General features: G+C 36.7%; 1 protein-coding gene and 1 non-coding gene across 2 annotated transcripts in view; both read left to right on the top strand.

The window, feature by feature from the left end:
- Positions 1-635: 635 nt before the first annotated feature.
- Positions 636-722, top strand: TRNAY-GUA (transfer RNA tyrosine (anticodon GUA)). Its single transcript is given in 2 exon segments — positions 636-672; positions 687-722. It is a non-coding gene; the product is annotated as a tRNA-Tyr (tRNA).
- A 4135-nt stretch (positions 723-4857) lies between these two features.
- LOC150084884 (glycogen phosphorylase-like) overlaps positions 4858-20244 on the top strand; it is a 227805-nt gene continuing 212418 nt past the window's right edge. Inside the window, exon 1 of the mRNA XM_090376683.1 lies at positions 4858-5233. Within this exon, the coding sequence (XP_090232809.1) occupies positions 4988-5233 (246 nt within the window). The 5' untranslated portion in view covers positions 4858-4987. The remainder of the gene's footprint in view (positions 5234-20244) is intronic.

Raw genomic sequence — 20244 nt, 5'->3', positions numbered from 1 at the left:
TCTCCATCTTTGGAGCTTGGCTATTTTAATAATAATAATTACTGGAAATGACTATAATAATAATGATAATAATAATAATTAAATACTAGTTAACACGCATTTACATAGCTTCAGTAATTATTATTATTATTATTATTATTAGCCATATGGTGCAAGGAAGCCTGAGGCTTATGCTGCACCAGCCAAAAAAATCCTGAATTACTCCGAGAGAGAGAGAGAGAGAGAGAGAGAGAGAGAGAGAAATATAAGGGAATCACAAAGAAAGAGAATGATGATATCTAGCTCGGGCCCTCGGTGTGCCAATCCCATACTCACCAGATGTGAGCCCCTGGGGCTAAATTATCCCACGATGGGATTATATTTCATATTAATAAATTAACAATTAGGCTAGGAAGGAGCAATTTTTGAGGGAAGAGGGGAGGGAGTAGCTGGAGCATTTACAGGTCGAAGCTGCCTAAAAAATCGCGTTTGGTCAATCCTTGCAAAGAAGATGCGAAAAATATTGGAAAGTGATCGGTGGCGCCATCTAACGATGATAAGAATGTGAAAATGAGGTAAGAAAATACAGTACTGTATTCTTTAAATAAAAACGTGACCAACTTTTAATAGTTAAATATAAAATGAAAGCATGTGTTCCGTCGATAGCTCAGCTGGCAGAGCGGTGGACTGTAGAGGTTAATGCGGTTATCCATAGGTCGGTGGTTCAAATGCGCCTCGACGGAAGTAGTTTATTTTCACACTTTTTTTTCTATTTTTTTTTCTTATATTAAAAATGTATAATAAGAAAACGCCTCAAAATAACTGAATTTGTAATTCAATTTAATAATATCATAATATCACTGTTAATCATTTAAATAATAGCTAAAAATAAATAAAAAAACTAAAAATAATAAATTGCTATAAAACTACAGGTTTTCTTTTGATAAAGTTAATAATATTTCAAGTAAGAAACACTTTTCCACGTGAAATAGTTAGCATTAATAGAGGCATATGATACAAGAAAGCAAGCTTATACAGCATTAGCCAAAAAAAAAAAAAAAAACCTTCCCATTTTCTTCAAAAGTTTGTGGAGTTCTTCCTTGAATTTATTTAAGCTATGAACTTCCCCAACGACAAATGGAAGTTTATTCCAGCAATCAACCATCTGCTGGCTAACGACAAATTTCCGCACATCTCTTCTACAACTGACCTTCCTCGATTTGAATTTATTCCCCTCAGGTGCGTAATCTGAGCAAAAGGAAGGATCCCATCAGCATTGAGCTTGCTCAAGCTATTCAACATCTTTTACACCTCAATCAGATCACCTCGCGGGCAGTGCCGGATCAATGTATTTCCACGCCCCGAACAGAATGAATTTCTGCGCCCTTTACTAAGGATACATACACTGTGCTGCCACTTTATTAGGTACATCTACCTAGTAGCGTGTTGAGCCTCCTTTAGCCTTCAAAATAGCCTGAATTCGTCTAGGTATGGATTGAACAAGATGCTGAAAACGTTGTGCAGGAATGGAGTACCATGCAGACATGAGTGTGTCACGCAGTTCCTTGAGATTCGACGGAGGTGTAGGCCTACAGCGAACAGCCCTTTCCAGCTCATCCCAAAGATGTTCAATAGGATTGAGATCCGTGGACTGAGCGGGCCACTGCAGCAAAGAAAAGTCATTGTCATGTTCCTGGAACCATTCCATAGTGATTCGGGCTTTGTGCACCGGCGCATTATCCTGCTGGAAGTAACCATCTAACTGAGGATAAACTGTCAACATGAACGGATGCACTTGGTCAGCAACGATGTTTAGGTACGATGTGGCATTCAGACATGAATCTGTGGGTACCAATGGACCCAACGTGTGCCAAGAAAACATTCCCCACACCATAACACTGCCCCCACCACCTTACACAGTAGTCGTCAGACATGACAGGTCCATGGATTCATGTTGTTTTCGCCAAATTCTGAGCCTTCCATCAACATGATGCACTAGGAACTTCGACTCGTCAGACAAAGCAACTGTTTTCCAATCCTCGATAGTCCAGTGCTGGCGTTGCTGTGCCCACAGGAGGCGTGCTCTCTTGTTCTTCATTGATAACAAAGATACGCGATGTGGGCCGTCGGCTGTTGTAGCCCATTCGCGACAAAGTGCGACTAGTGGTCCGTTGCGATTTTTTGTTCTGTGCACCAAGGTTGTATTCTGACGTGATGTGCGACATTGTGGCCCGTCTGCTTGCTTGCACAATTCTAGCCATCCTCTTCTGACCTCTCTCATCAACAAGCGATTTGCTTCCACAGGAGTGCCTTTGAGAGGATGTTTTCTGTTGGTTGCACAATTCTCGATACACCCTTGAAACTGCGATGCGTGAAAAGTTCAGGAGAACTGCCGTTTCAGAGATGCTTTGTCCAGCACGTCTTGCACCTCCTACCATGCCACGTTCAAAGTCCGTTAGATCACTCCTCCCCATTCTTGCTACGGTTTGTACGCTTAACTGATACTAGAAAGGTTGTTCTGCTGCATTTATATCCATAACTGTGGTCATGTGACTTGCAACGTTGTGGGACAAACCTGTGCTGCCACTTTATTAGGTACACCCCTGCTGTGCAGGGGTGTACCTAATGTACCTAATAAAAAATGTATACACACTTTATCAGCCCATAACTCAGTAACCTTTGTTCTTTTTCAGTTGCAAGTTAGTAGTAATAATTGGAGACGACCAGACTTACATTTGAACAGCGGAAATTTGTGTTGAAGTGGTATTTAAAGTTGGAAAATATCAACGAGGTCCAGAGATAGTTTAGGATGAATACCACACTGAACCACCACCAACGCGTCTCACAATTTCGCGTATTCGTGATAAGTGTGAAGCGTATGGCACTGTGCAAAATATACACAGGCAACGATCAGGAAGGCCTCGCACATCCACGAGCCCCACGAGAGGTGCTGGAACTTTTCTGACAAACACCAAGGAAATCTGTCCAACAAGCTGCTTGTGAAACGGCAAACCCCAAATGCAGTGTGCATAACATTTAAAGCGTGCAAAATGGAAAAGCTACATTCATGAGCTGTTTGAGGATGATGATAACTTTTATTTTCAACACGATGGGGCTCCTCCCCATTTTCATCGCGATGTTACGGCTTATCTGGATAAAAATTTTCCAAACAGACGGACTGGACGAAGATGCAGTGTTGAGTTCCCTTCGCGTTCTTCAGATCTAAGGCCATTGGATTTTTATTTATGGGGATACCTCAAAGATAAAGTTTATGCCACAAAACCAGCAACAATCACTGAATACTCGCAAGCTATTGAAGCAGAATGTGCAGTAATATCAAGAGATATCTTAGGTGATGTATGCAATTCAGTTTCTCGACGGTGTTAACAATGCCTGGATGAGAATAGAGGACAATTTGAACACTTCCATTAATGCATTTTTTTCTTTCTTCATTATAAAATTGAATTTATGAAAATAAACATAGAAGTTATTAACAATCAAATTGTGTATACATTTTTTCTGGACACCCTGTATTTGCCTAATTGTTCTTCTGTTTTTGGCGCCCCATAAAGGATGGTGCCCCGGGTAAGAACCCTGTTGCCTAGTCTCCAGACGCTACAATTTGCAGAACTTAGGCCTTACTTGGTAAGAGCAACCCTTTGTTCCCCCAACAATCTCGCTGCCCTTCTCTGTATTTGTTCCAGCAGATGTACATCCTTCCTAAAACGAGGCTTCCAGACCTGTATGCAGTACTCAAGGTGTGGCCTAACCATTGCCTTGTACAAAGGAATAATCACTTCCTTATCCTTGCTACAAATTTCCTGTATCATTGAGAAAGCCCGATGAGCTGCTCTGGCAGCCTGCCTGCACTGCTCAGAAAACTTCATATATGACTGCACAATTACCCCAGTACTTTTTCGTTCTCCACTACCCTGAGTGTAGTACTGCACAGTTGGTACCTTACTCTGGGGTTACTGCTACCCATGCAGTACTTTGCATTTGCCAAAGTTAAACTTCAGTTGTCGCTTCTCGGCCCATCTGTCCAACTTTTCTAGATCCTGTTGTAGTAGCTTACTGTCATCAGAGGCGGACTGGCCATAGATCTGATCTGATTACTCCCGATCAGATCACGAACGAGCGATTTTTGAAGTTCAAAGGCAGCCAGAGCGAGGATCATCTTCGTCTGACAAGTGGCTACCTTTAAATTTTGTGAACCACTAGAAAGTGTTCGAACGACACTGGCATCTTCTCCGAAAGCTGGTTTTATCATATGATGAGTTTCTGTTGCACTCTCTAATTTGTTGCAAACATTTGATATTTATTTAGTTTGTTGTTTTTATTTAATTTGGATTATTTATTTAATTGGTTATTTTTATTTATTTTTAAGATTTTTTATTTGTTTCTTATTTACGTATCTTTTTTTTTTCTTAGCTACGTTATATATTATTAAATTTTCTAAATTATTTTTACCAATGTGATTTCCACTTGCTTTTGGCACGGCTGTTTCCGCTGCTTTGAATTCCGCGCATTTTAATGTACCGTCTTACCATTGAAATTTGTGATAAATCTCCGTCTCTCTGTGTCTTTTGAATCTTTAGTCTTGATGTCTTCTAAATTTAACTCTTTAGGTCTTACGGTATTTTGGCTTTTTCCTTTTCACATTTAAAATTTTGAATGGTTTCGCGGTTTCTGTATGCTTGTAGATAAATCTGTCTCCCAAACCGACAGCATTATACTGTTTTAAGTTTCGATTTTTTATTAATTTTATTTTATTAATTTTTTTTACGACTTCCAGAGGACTACGCTCGATAGTTAGAAATATACTAGACGTAGACAGTTGATGATAGAAATAGGTTTTGTGCGCAGGCGCGACCTTGATTGTCCGTTGGATCATCCAAATAGGGTAGATCAGAGTGAGGCTGTGTGTAAGCGGCTTGGTTCTTCGTGTGTGAAAGTTTGTAGAGTGTATCTCTGAATATCTTGGTTTCATAATTAATAAGAACTTATAATGGCAGCAACTCCAAAGAGCGACATAGACAAACGGAAGCAGATTAGTGTTCGAGCAATAGCTGGTGTTGAAAATGTTACCAATGTAAAGAAAACATTCAACCGGCATTTACATTACACGCTTGTTAAAGATCGAAATGTCGCGACTACTAGAGATTATTACTTTGCCCTTGCACATACTGTGAAGGATCATTTAGTCAGCCGCTGGATAAGAACTCAACAGTATTACTATGAGAAAGATCCGAAGGTTAGTTACTGGAATTCTGTAGCTAGTGTGATAAATTTCATGCATGCTCTCCTATTTTCTGTGTGAAAGATCCCTCCTTTAAAAAAACATTTTTGTTATTGAGCATAATTGGATTGAACAATACAAAAAGAACAGCATCTTAAATAGGATGGATGGACATTTTTCTTCCTGCTGTAATTAGTTTTCAATGATGACAATAACAATTTTATTAATTTTTTGCCATGCAGTGTATTGATATGAGAGTTTAATTTCGCTTATAGGGATTCATAAAATCTTCAAGTGGCAGTATAGTACAAGTCATGAACTAATACTTTTTCTTCCGCAAACTGTGGATACATCCTGTGATTATTCCAGTGCTTCCCCTAGATGTTGAGTGATGCTGACTGAAACACTAAGGCAGCTTTTGACCTATTCGACCTTGTTATATCTTTAGCGGGGGAAAAAAAAAATGCTCCCTTTAAATGTTAACATCTCATTAGTATTTATATTTTTTGTGGGAGGGATGTTTATTTTAAAAGAAAGGGGTCTTCCTTTTCATCGTTTCTTTCTTTTGATTTTTTAATTCATTTAATAATCACTTGAACTGTCCTCTTGCAACCAGTACCACCGATGGGATCATTCTTGCTGTAGGGCCGCTGCATGCCGGATCTGCGTTCGCTGTTGCGCTTTTCTCCCTCATCTCCAAACTGGTTATATATAATTTGTTGCATTTCTGTTCGTGTTGTTGCCTTCATTCCAATAATGTAGCGGAGATCACTGGATATTAAAGTGTGGCTGTTCTTGGATTTAAACATTACTATATATATATATATATATATACACACACACAGAGACGCATATACATATATATACACACACACAGAGACGCACAATCGAAAGATACAGTATATATATTTCACCTCAGGGGCTCACATCTGGTGAGTATGGGCTTGGCACACCCAGGGTCCTGAGCTGGAAAACATTATTCTTCTCTTTCTTGGGGGTTCCCTTCTATTTCTCTCTCTCTTACTGTCTCTAAGGGTAACTCGGGAATTTTTTTTGGCCGATGCGACATAAGCCTCAGGCTTCCTTGCACCATGTGGCTAAGTAGTAATAATAATATATGTGTGTACAGACGAACAATCCAAAATCATGCCCTTGACGAAATGTTGTGGGTACGGCATAACATTTTTACACACTTCATTGTTGAAATTTATCGGTTGATCAAATAGTTGTTTGTTTGTTTATTTGGTTTTTAGGAGCATTAGCAACTAAGGCCATATTGCTCCGGGGATATGCAGTGGTCATTCCCTGACCTTTCCGCAGTCTCCGTATTTGGTGGTGACGGGCTCGAACCCCGGTCTAATCAAGAAGCGTGTGCTACGCACTGCTGCTCCTTCCCACCTGGCTACGGAGGCGCAAGATCAAATAGTGATGAAGGTGTTTCGATAATCCGAGTAATAACTTCGTGGATTCGCATAGATATCGAAAGAAAAATATGAAAATCATTTTTTTTTTTTTTTTTCCTTTTGGTAAAACGTGTTGAAACATCAATTGGAAAAAAAAAGAAAAAAGGATTTTAATTGTTACAAATAATTTTGCTCTAGAACTGAAGTACGAGTAAATATGTATTTTTGCGTTTGCTTTTTAATTAATTACATAATTTAGTATCTTTTTCTTTCATTAGATACAAATAAAAAATGCAGAATACGCATTTTTTTATCGATATAATATATTTACCCAGTGCTCGATTTTAAGGAGAAAAAAAAAAAAAAAAAAAAATGTGGCTGGAGTGGACACTGTGCCGTAAAGAGCGTTTCATGTTTTCCAATTTACCACTAAAACTGAAAGAAGAAGAATAATAAAAAAAACTTTATACAGTGAACTCCTGCTATAACACACACATGCTTTTAACATTATTCCGATTTTGTTTATTTAATGCTCTTTTCTTCAGTCCCATAGTCATTCCCGAGTAGATGATGGGTATAAGCGATAGGTCATAATAGATTATGGTACATATTTGCATAATCGACGATTTGCTAATCAAAATAGAAAGGTATAATCGGAAATGTGGCGGATCGCGGGGAGGGGGAAGAGAGAGAGAGAGAGAGAGAGAGATTGAGATCAGTTCTATTCCATTCACTGTCAGCTTTTTTTTTTTTTTTTTTTGGATTTAATAATTGATTATTTTAATAACAGAAATAATCCATTATGGAAATCATTTGATTGCACCCTTCAAGGTGACTCTGTACTGTATGCTCAATCCATAATTTTTTTTCTGCCATAGAAGTTAGACTTTCAAATCTGCATTGTCCCTTTGTGTATCAGAAAGATATTTGCACATTGCACTCTTCTGGATTTTCTTGAGTCTAAGAATGTCCTCATTAGGTGAAGCTAGGAATCTTGTCTTTTCATATTTTTGCAGTCAAAAGCAGGGGCAGTCCCGGTTAGGGGCTAATGGACTATCCTCTCTTATGTCCCTCTTATGATCAGAATAATGTGGATTTTTTTACTGCTGCATGATGATTAAAGCTTACTGATTCCCTGGAACACTGCTTTAAACTCCTTCCCCCTAAGAAAATCTTGGGACCATGCCTAGGCAATAGGATTTAAACTGCCAAGTTAATGCAATGGTCTTAATGCTCACAGTGGAACAAACTTTGCCTGCATAAGTTGTCCTGGTATTGCACCACATTCAAACAAATACAGTAGTGCCAAGAGGTTAACACGCTGTTTATTTAAAATATGAGCTACTGATATAGCTTGCTTTGGTACTTACCATCCCTCATTAGATAGCAAGTAGCACCTAGTGACAATACTTAGATGAAAGAGTTGTAAAGAAGTAAGTTTGATATGAGGTGCCCAGCTGTATATGAGATGTTGAGCTTCAAAATGTAAAATATCTAATGCTATATAGTATCATTTAAATTATATGATGTTAGGTCTTAAAATATAACTCCTTTCAAATATTTCTGTCCGTTTTGTGTATTTTTGCAGCCAGCAAAATTTAAACTGTTTATTTAATGGAGTGGTCTTAATTGTTCTGTTGTAATCATTAAGACCAATGCATTAATTTATGCTTTTTTTTTTTTTTATTTGTTAAACCTGATGATTTTTCCTCCAGAGTTTTTTCATTATCATATTCATTCAATGCTGAATAATTAGCAGCTGAACTGATAGCCTCCTTTGGATTTGGCAGCATTATAGCCTTAGCTGCTGATGCACCATAAAAACCAAACCAGAGATAGCCTCCTCCTCTCAAAAGATACTTGTGTGAAGATAGATGCACAGAACTTTTTCCATTCATGAGCCATCTGTTTGGGGGTCTGACATAGTCCACTGCTTCCCTGTAGTGGGCCAATTAAAGTTTGCTCCTTTGTCTGTTCTTGTTTATACCGTGGCATGGCTACCAGGTCAGAGGAGTTTACAGCAAATCATGAATGCAATTGTTAATCATATTTAGCAGTCTCGTGGGCTTGAACCACAGTCCAGTCAAAGGGTGTGTGTACTACTGCACTTTCATTCTTGACCACTGGGCTGTGTCAGGCCTATGCAAAGAATTTTTTTCTTTCTTGGACTTTTTTTGCCAAATCCTTTTCATAATCTGCCTTAGCTTGTTTCAGTCACCAAGTAATCTGATTACAAGTTACTTTATATTCCATATTGAACAGGAAATTTTGTATTCTGTAGATATTCCAGGCAGCCTTTATTATTATTATTATTTTTTTTTATCAGTTGCATCAATTTTTTAAATTCAAGTTAAAGTTAAACACTTCTTTTCATGGGCAAAATTCTTCATTTATTGCTTTTTAAGTTACAAATACAAAAGTGGTCCGGTTGACTGAAAAACTGTACACACTTTTTATAACAAACCTGCTTTGGGATTGGGTCTCTTTGCCACATTATTCTCCTTCCCCCCTTGCAGTGGCAAAGGATCATGGGTCTGTTGGGGGAATACTGTGGCTATGCTTATAATCTTCTCTGCACTATTTAAGAGAATGCCACCAGTTGAATTATTAATTGATAAAGATGGTAGAGTATTTGATTTTTCAAAGCTGCTAATGGCTTTTAATTGTAATTGTAATGAACTTTTATTTGTATTTATGCTTTCTGATAGTTGTTAACTCTATTTTAATTGTACATATGTTTTATTTTATTGTATCTAGTTTTTATATATTTAATACAGATTAAAGTATTATTTTAATTTTCAGTTGTGTCAGTGTTTGATAGAACTCAGGTTCTGGTCAGTCTTTCTTTGCTAATTTCTCATTATTTTTCCATGGTATCATAGTCTTATAGTCAAAATAGCTCTAACTGTATTATTATTATTATAAGCATCTCTAGTAGGTCCTGTGTACCAGGGCCACCGTGTGAAGATGTTTTGTACACTGCACAAAGGTTCCTAATCAAGAGGGGCACTATCCATGTTTAATTGTTTACACATTTAAAAAATTAAAATAAGATAAGAATTAAAAATAAGAATGATTATTCTCATTTTTGTTTGTCCTTTATAATAAATATTACTAAAAAGTTACTAGCTCATTACATTATCATCTAAACTTTGTTTGCAGCCATAAATTTATAAGAAACAGAGCAATAAACATTCTGATAAAGCAAAAAAAATTTTTTTTTTGTTTTCATAAAGCAGCAGAACATAGTTTTATTAATTCCAAAATGTAGTTTTGTTCATTGATTGTTACAGAATGTATTGGGGGGGGGGGATAATGAACTGGGCCAAACCACAGTCAACTCAAATGGATATACTACTGTTGTACTCCCATGCAGCTATGTGATGCAGAATTCTTCTACCAATTAGGGCAGGCCATTGCTGAGAAAAATTTCCCCTAGAAGCCTTGCAGTGCCTTAAGTCTAAGAATCATATAATCCCTCCTGTCATATTTGAGTAGAATTACAAACACTAACATTTTGACCTATCTGATGACATTTTTCCATGATGAACTTGCATTTTACAAGCAGGTTTTCAATTTGTTTTGTCTTTAATTCATTAATTTGCACATACAGAGTACCCTTAAAAACTGACAACTTGGTAATAACATAAATTTTTGCATGAGGCAGGCATACTCTGGTTCTGGTCAGTCTTTCTTTATTAAAAAAAATATTCCTTGTTTCCCCAATGGTTGGGCTTCCCCCATCCCCCCATTATAATTACCTCATTTGAAACCAAAGTGGTGTCTGATGATTCCTGCTTTGATTTTAATGCTTGTAATGCTTACAGTACTGCTAAGCCTCCAGTTTTTTTAATTGCTAAGGGCATCTACTCACTTTCTCAGAGACTCATCTTCATCCATTAGTATGCCACATTTCAACTTAAGGCTGTCACACTCCCCAAATCTGGTACATAGAAATACATCACGGTTAGGTGGAGAAAGTTTACATACATAACACAGTGAGTACAAGCAATGACATCATTACTTATGGTCGAATCACCAGTGGCATTTCACTTCTTAGTTAAGCCATCATATTTATTGCTACCTAAAATTAAATTTAAATTATAAAAATATGAAATGCTCAATAAAATAAATACTACATGTATTTCTTTAGTTGTGTGAGCTTGAGATGTCCATTTTCACACACATGCATATTGTAATTTTAGGAGCATTTCAAATGCATAGTGCATTTTGAATTAAAGCAAATCTGTGATCAACCTGCTACTAGTATCTTTTAAAAGAAATTTTAGGACTGCACAAACCATACTCTTACATATTTAACCTTCCATTGCTAGTATAGCATCTGACAGATGCCACTTCTTAAAATCTTTGTTATTTTTGTGAAATCAAATTCTCCTGTATACTTTTTTCCCATAGATATCCTGTAACTGGTTATACAGTATTTCCTGTTTTTATTTCTATATACTATGATACTGTGGCAATTTTGCATGAAGCAATGGTACTATGCTTAAGATTCACTATCGAATGGTCAGTGCTTTTGCACAATGTTTTGTTCATAGTGAGCTGTTCAGGTCAATAATTGGCATTGTTTTAATTGTATCTCATATTGTGAATCAACCTTCGCAACGAGTTGGTGAGGTATTGCACTGCTTTGAATGAGTAACTCTTCACCAGTGGAGAAGACTAATGTTACTTATTCTTGATGGATACCACCACCCAGATGGCACTGTTTCGAAACTTGTTGGCTTACTCATTGGTGGATGGGCAGATGATACTATGAATTATGAGACATTAAATTTTTGTTTGGCATTTAACAGATGCCAGGAGAGCAAAAACATTTACCTTTCTTCTAGGCAACTACCATTCTCGCATGGTGTCTGTGAGATGCCAGCAACAGGTGTCTAATCTTGCTGTAATGTTTTATTTCACTGGCTAAACACAAACAGCTAAAATAAATACCGACATTCATGTTGCATCAGTCAAATGCTATGGGTGACTGAGTTTCAGTCTAGGGGTCAGTGACCTTAAATTCTAAAAAAGTACGAGAGATACTTGAAAGTATTCTTCATTATTATTGATTTCTCTCATTCATTTTTGTTCATTTTTTAACTCATTTAGAAAATCATAATTGATAGATCACCATTTTCAATTCAGTAAAAAAAGTTAAAAATTAATTTTTTATAATTAAAACAAAAAAGAGGATCACAGTGACACCATGTTAGTGTCCTTGTTATAATCGAGGATGCAAGTAGCTAAAATTAATCATCATGTAACAGTAAGAAAATCCATATTATTTTTATCATGGCAAGCTGTAGCCCCTGGGACCACTAATGACCTTAATTTAATACACAGATATTAAATTATTTTGTATGTAAATATAATCTTACTCTAATAAAATGTTTACAAAGTATTAATATGGAGTACATCCATGAAAGAAATAGTATAAAAAAAAACATTCCAGAATGTATGAGTTGCCTATTGTTATTACATTATTTTATATGGGAAAATAATTTCAGATATACACATTTTCACTGTAACCATTGATTTCCAGGAGAACATTAATAGCGTAGTGATACTTTTAAAATATCCTACACCACAATTATAAATATAGAACTGCACACTAATTATAAATTGTCATAAGCTATCGATTTCCTTAACTGATTATCACATTTGAGGAAAGCATAGAATATTTAATGAACTTTTGAACTAATTATCCAATTTAAAAACTAATCGCAGCTGCTTAATCAGCTTGGTGAAGTGTTTGGCTCAAGTATAAAACAAAGAAATGAAAACCACTAAAATTTACCAATAACTACTCCCAGTTAACTTCAAGTGTCTGCCAGTAATCTTAAAAACTGATTTTCTAGAACAAATTGATTATATAACGGGGTAATCATCTCCTTATACCTGCTGGCAAAATTCCTGTATATCATTGACAAACCCCAATGAATTATCCTGGGCACCTGTTTGCATTGCTCAGAGAACTTCATATCTGACTGTACAATTACCCCAGGTCTTTTTCATATTCCCCTACCCTCAGTGTAGTACCACCACACTGAGGTGGTAGATGACTTTCATCAACCGGTGAAATACCACCACTTTGCTTATTGGAGGCTTGAAGTGGTAAAACCCATGTTTAGTCTCTAGAGCAAAGTTTCCGGTATCCCCCCCCATACTTCTCCTTCAACCCATGCACGGTACTAAGTACTATAGGTTTTGATACCTTTCGTGTTTGGGGGTTTCATAAAAAAAAAAAAAAAAAAAAAAATATCTTAATTTCTATTATACTGCTATCAATATGTAGTACCTTGCATTTGTTATTGTTAGACATCTGCCTAATTATTTAGGCAGATGGGCTGAGAAATGATTCCAATTAGGCATCTGCCTAGTTGGAGGGAATGTTTGGTAATGTTCACTCTAAGAATTTGAAGGTTGTTCAGCGATGTTAATTATGTGAAGACATTTTGATGCATACATTTATGTTTATTGGGCTGCTTTTATCTAGAGTAATACATTGTACACAGGTAAATGCCCAATGCTACAGGAAATGCACAGTCCATTAACTGTTTGCTGACTTATCTGCTGTGAGAAAAAAAAACAGTTATACTGAAGTTGTAAACCCCCCTCTGGCCTCTTACAGAGTATAAATAGAAGTTTATTTTTTCCATTTCATTCTTTCATATTGCCTTTGCTTAATTTTCACACATTTTGGTGTGATGCCCACTAATGTGGCTTAATATTATTAATTATGAATTTATAAATTGTAGATACTGACCATATATATTTACACTCCGTAGCCAGTGTATAAATTCGGGCATAGCAATGTGGGCTAGGTATGCAAGTTGCAGGCTGTGAGGCACATCTACAACAAAGATTTACCCAGTCTGCAAAAGAGTTCTAAAAATTACCACTAGTCCAATTATATATCCTAGAGGCAAAATATATGGTACTATAGCTTTGCTCAACATCAGTCAACTTGGGTATTCATATATAAGCAGACGTCTCAACATACACTTGCAATTGTATGAAACAATTGCAAGTGCTTCGAAATAATTTCTTGAAGTTTAAATAGTAAAAGTTATTTTTTTTTTTCATTGATATTCATAATTATATATAATTTAATAAATATTTTCTTAGGCTTAAAGTGCTGCTGTTTGGGTAAGTTCCCCCCCCCCTCCCCCATTCTTTCGTTTTGCTATTCACCCATAAAGGTTTTTTGGCTTGAATATCTCTGCTGGAGGTGGACTGGCAATAATTTCAGTATTACACTCTGACCTCTGATACATTCTATTTGTTGACTAATATATCAAAACTAAATGCAAAAAAAAATAATAAAAAAAAATTATGGATCTTTCTTATCAACAGTAATATATGAATCAAGTTGTTTGGGAATGTTTTGTTTGCCTGTATAGTAGTTGCATCAACGCTGTTAGTTTGATAAAAGCAGCACCACCACCAGGTTGCCGTTGCAGCTAGCGGCTGTTTACAAGTTAGTGTGACTGTAGTTGCTGTGGTCTGGTTATGACAAGTGCGACTTCTTGGTACTGTATGTAGGCGAGGCAGTTGAATAAGTTTTACGGACCACTGAATTGTGGAATGTTAATTCCTTTAGCTGTTAACTCATGTTAACTGGACTGCCCATTGATTCGAGATTCTATATAAGCTTGGACCTGAAAAATGTAAAATTTATGTTAAAATATTGTTGAATGTTTGTTGTTGAAGAAATAATGGCGAAGGTAAAGAAAGCCAACACGAGAACGACGGATAACTTACGCGGAAAATTAGTTTCCCGATACCACACGCTAGCGCTGCTCGCTCGGTAAACAGACGGTAGGTGTTATCGGTCTGGAGCAAAGTCTAGAACGACATATTGATTTACAGGTAGGCGTGGCAAACGATGTGCTGATTGGTGTGCGAAGACAACACACATTGGTTTAGTAGCACTCAGCAATAATGGTAATATAGAGTAAAAAAATATGTGGAGGTCGTAAAGTCTCGAAACTTTATTAGACAGTTGGACAGACAACTTGAGTACGCTAATTTTCGTAAAATTGGACAATTGCCAATAATTTATTGTAATTTTTCCTTGTTGAGGATCTGCGATCTCATTATGAATTTTTTAGGGCAAGTTACCCCACTAATGGTAGCTTGCCCTAATCGCACATGCCCTAATGAAGGCTTTCCATAATGGTGAAAAAAGGTCAGGTTATCTCCACTTGAATCCCTTCCGAAGTGGGGAGGATAACATAACCTAACCTTTTTTCTTTAGAATCATAGTCATATTTAGAAATACATTCATAAAAAATTATTTTTTTTTATGAATGTATTTTCTTGTTCAGTGATATTCCCTAATGGTGAAAAAAGTCAGGTCACCTCCACTTGAATCCCATGGGAGCTTGAACTCCTTCCGAAATGGAGGGGGTAACCTAACTTTTTTTCTTTAGAATCATGGGTGGACTAGCGCATAAATTGTTTATTAATAAAATATTAATTTTTTTATTACTGTACTTTTATTTTTAAAGTGTATCATACACACGTTATGATACGTGTGTATCCGTGCGGATACACACGTATCATAACGTCAGTGAACACCTCAATAGCTATTCACTATATATAAAGAATCTTTCTTTCTTTTCCTATTATTTCCAACCTAACGTTTCAGATCACGAAATATAAGGAAACCTTTTCCTTTTTTCATAACCAAACCTAAATCAATAATATAGTAAAAACACTCATGAACTCCAAAAATCTGCTTTTAATAATGAGAAAAAAAAACATAATGAAGAACATAAAAATGAATAGAACGAAACTTTTATTAATTTAGTTTTCATCAAAAAATCAACCAACGTTTTATTTTCCTTACATTTTTCTTCCATCTTTAAAAGATACTCGCTACTATTACCTGTTTACCGTTCTTTACTCATAAATACATATTATAATGCCAACCAATGACTACACAGTAGCTTGTCATCTGTCTCGCCCACCACCAATAATTTCATCGTTTGCCACGCCTCCATGTCAATCAATATATCCTCGATTTCGGCTCCAGACCTATAAAACCTACTGTCTGTTTACCGAGCGAGCAGCGCTAGAGTGAGGTGTCGGGAAACTAATTTTCCGCGTAAGTTATCCGACGTTTTTCTTTGTTCCCGTGTTGGCTTTCTTTACTTTAGCCTTCATTAAAAAATGAATGATCGATAATCTAGCTATTTGTAATCCACAAACACACCATCCGCACAATATGCTAATAAACACTAGTATGAGGTCGCTACAAATTTACCCCAGTAAGAATTTTTGACCCAGTCTGCCTCTGATCTCTGCACAAAAAAAAAAAAAAAAAAAATTTTAAGGGTTGTGCATTTAATAAACAATGGGAGAATAAATATTTCTCTATAGATATTTGAGGAAAAGATTGCACTGTGATCTGCACAGAAATAGTAGCTATGTTTAAAGGAGTATAATCTAAAAAGACAATGTATTTTCGTTGGCCCTTTCGGAGCAAATGAAAAACTATCGTAACTGTAAATTCATTCAGTCAATTAAAGAGAGAATAAAAAGTGGTGCGGTATAGCAATTTTGTGAGGGGGATGCACTGCTGGCCACAGACAACCGTCCATAGTAGGTGCCAAATTGAGCTAAATAAATATACTTAGAAAACAAAATTTATAATTTATTTTAAAAATATGACAACCATTATTATCTAAATCAATTATAATGAATAATTTACCTTTTTTATAATTTAATTAATGAACACAAAGGCTCATTTCTAATATTTGGCCATAGGTGGCAAAATTCTTAGTTAATGCTTCTGTTTGGGAAGGATGTATGGATCACAGATTAGGAGTATTGATTTCCTGGAAAAGGTGCAACCAGAGGAACATGATTAAATAAATAAATAAATTTTCTGTTTATACTCCGGGACGACCAAACAGTCAGAGGAGTTAACAAGATAGACAGAATACAAGAAACAGCACCGTATTCAGCAGTCACGGGCTTGAACCCCGGTCACTCAAGGCACGTGTACTTATGCACCCGCGCGCCTGACCACTAGGCTACGGCGGCTAGTTATTCATATAAAGAGTATAGACTTCAGTTTTGTGGGTTGCAAAGTCTTGAGACCAGATATTAGCATGCAGAATTGAATGAGGTATTTAATGCTCTGAAAAGGCTTAAATAAATAATGGGATTTGAAACCAGGCCTTTTCCACACGGTATACAAAGACAATGATCGTAATCACTTTGCAATACGTGAGGTTACTATCAAGTGCACAGGGCACTAGTATAGCACATGTATTTTAATTAAGGAAGAATATTTGTTGATTGCATAGGAACAAATTACCAACTTATCTTGTAGAACTGGAGACCTTATGTAAATTTAGGAAAGGGTTGGACATATTTGGATTATGTCCATACTTAGCCACTCACATATCTGGAATGATGTCTATAGCTGGAAACCCTTCCTTTTGGTCCAGGGAATTTTTATGGGCTATTTTTGCATTGTGGTCAAGTTAGTCATTGTTATTGTAGTACGTTTTAGGAGTAGCGGCGACTAAAGCGATATTTCTCCGTGTATATTGTCTGTAAATTGTGCGTGTTCTGAGTGCGATTTTCTGTTTGCTGGAAGGAAAAAAACCCGGGTTTCCAGAAGGAAAATCATGCTACCCTCGCCTGAGACCAATGTTAATCAGTCTTGAGAAGAGAGCTGCATTGCTCTTCCTCCTTGTTATCCTATGCAGTTCTCTCATATTACATAAATAATAATATATAAATATAATAATAAGTGAAATGCAACATATTCTGACTGGACCTTTTCCACACTCTGTGGAAGGACAGTGATCATAATAATTGAGGTGGCCAATCTAAGGGCCTACATCAATCACAAGCTCGGCTTCTATAACATTGATGTAGAATTGAAATAGTAGAAATCAAATAAAATTTTATTTGATATTTTTATTTTTAAGCGTATCAGCAACTAAGACCATGTTGCTCCGTGTATATTATCTGTAAATTGTATATGTTCCGAAGTCGATTTTCTGTTTTCTGAAAAACCCGAAAAAAACCCATGCTACCCTCACCTGAAACTGACTAATTCAGCCATGTTGTGAAAAAGACCCATCAAAATTCCTACCATCATTTACGGGATTTGAACTCGGTCCTTTTCCACCTTTGTGGGGAGGACAGTTAACCTACCAACTGATGTTAGTAGGATCACTGTCCTCCCCACAAAGTGATGCTACCCTCGTGGGTAGCACCACTTTGTCGGGAGGACAGTGTTTGCTTGTTTTCTGGGCGAACTGTTTTGCCTGTTCTCCGTCAAGTTTGCCTGTTTTCTGGGCGAACTTTTCGCCCAGAAAACAGGCAAGCTTGACGGAGAATACACATACTGTTTACAGAATAATGTACTAAGTGCAGAAGCTACTTATTCAGTAACCCGAAATTGAAAATGTTGCTAAAAATTAGCATTAGTAGAGGCATATGGTGCAAGAAAGCAAGTTTATAAGAAAGCATCAACCAAAAAAAAAAAAACCTTCCCATTTTTATTATTATCTTTATTTTCTCCTAAGAGACACCCGCTTACGGCTATTAACCAGGGGGGTGCACATTCATATATACAAATATAAGTTGTATACATAATTATCCATTTATAATTTATACATATCGTTGTCTTAATAAATTATACATATCGTTGTCTTAATAAATTATACATATCGTTGTCTTAATAAATTATACATATCGTTGTCTTAATAAATTATACAAAATATACATTGTCTAATTTCATTGCCTCATTTTACATGACATCTATTCTACAACTCTTTCCTCAATTTGAATTTATGTCCCTCAGATGATTAATCTGTGTATGAGGAAAATTCCATCAGCATTGGCTTGCTCAAACCATTCAAGGCCTTATACACTTCAATCAGATCACCTCACAGCTGCCTAGTCTCCAGACACTGCAATTTGCAGAACTTAAGCCTTTCTTCGTAAGAGCAACCCTTTCACCCATTTACCAATATCGTTGCCCTTCTCTGTACTCTGGAACGGGTACCTTCTCTTCCTAAAATGAGGCCTCCAGACCTGTATACAGTACTGTACTGACCATTGCCTTATACAAGGGGATAATTACCTCCTGCTAGAAAAATTCTTGTATATCATTGACAAGACATCATGAGCTGCTTTGGCAGCCTGTCTACAGTTCTTAGAAAACTTCATATCTAACTGCACATTTACTCCCAGGTGTTTTCATTCTCCACTACCCTGAGTGTAGTAGAGTAACGTACCAACCGCACAGTTGGTACATTACTCTGGGGCTACTGCTACCCATATGTAGTACTTTGCATTTGTTAAACTTGAGTTGCCACTTCTTAGCCCATATGCCCAACTTTTCCAGATCCTTTTGCAGCAGCATGTTGTCGTTACTCTTATTAAAAACCCTGCCAACCTTTGTATCACTACAAACTTTGACATTAAGCTTGATATACTGTATATTCATCATTATGGGCCCAACTCCGAAACTTGGGGGACTCCGCTAATAACATTTTTCCACAAAGAGCAGTGTCCATTGATTACCACTCTCTGTCTTCTCCCAATCAACCATCCCTTTATCCATAGCAACAATTTGCCCTTAATGCCATACTGCTCCAATTTGTACAGTAGTCTTCCATGTGCAAAAATATCAAGAGATTTCCTAAAATCCAAAATTATCAAAATTATTTTTTGCATCCAGTTCCTTTGTAACCACATCATAGCATTCAATCAAATTGGTCAGACAAGATTTTCCCGTAACAAACCAATTTTGTGCCTGAACTATAACTGAAGTGTTGTCTAGATGATTTGCAGTGCTTCTTTAACCAGTGCATCCATTAATTTCCCCGGAATGGAAGTTAAACTTGTGACCCCCTTTGTGAATTGGTGTCACATTTGCACATCTCCAGTCCATGGGGACCTCCCCTGAGTCCAAGGAAGCTCTCATAATGAAGGCTAATGGTTTGCTTACGCTAACAATGTCTCATTTTCTGGTGTAGTACTGTATTACTCACACTGAATGGTATTACACTTGGTGATTAGACGACGTTGTTTAATGAAGGTTTGAAATTGCAAAAGCTAAACGTTTCGGCCACCACATCACGCTCCGGGATCGCTCTCTCTTCTGTCATGTAATATGAGTTATGCTCTTTTCAGCTTGTGATAGCTATTATGACAGGATTCACCATGTCTTATATTTCAAGTGTGCAGCTTTAAAACAGTTTTTGAAGGCTGGGTGCTAGATAGTCCACTGGACTGGGCCTATTGGTCCAGTAGTTCAGTCCATTACATTAATTATTGTTTATTCACAACTGACTTTATTTTAAATAGCCATTATTTTATTAAAATCTTTTACAATATCATTAAAAAAATAATTAATAGCATCAAATTTAGTGAAAATCTAACATTTTAGAACAGTTAAGTTCCTCCAGTCTGGCCTTCGCGGTAACATGGTTGATAAAATCGAATTCCTCCCCATATCGGTGGAAAAGACCAGTTCAGATTCCTTCAATGACGGGAGAAATTTTATTCCCTTTTGCAGAGAGTGGGGTTGAGTTAGTCGGTCTCAGACAAGGGGGAGTGGGGTTTTTCTTCCAGTAA

Source organism: Mastigoproctus giganteus, chromosome 6 (assembly GCF_048544385.1).
Source record: "Mastigoproctus giganteus isolate SK-2022 chromosome 6, ASM4854438v1, whole genome shotgun sequence".
In the NCBI taxonomy this organism is placed as follows: Eukaryota; Metazoa; Arthropoda; class Arachnida; order Uropygi; family Thelyphonidae; genus Mastigoproctus; species Mastigoproctus giganteus.
This window is presented reverse-complemented; position numbering and strand designations above follow the sequence as displayed.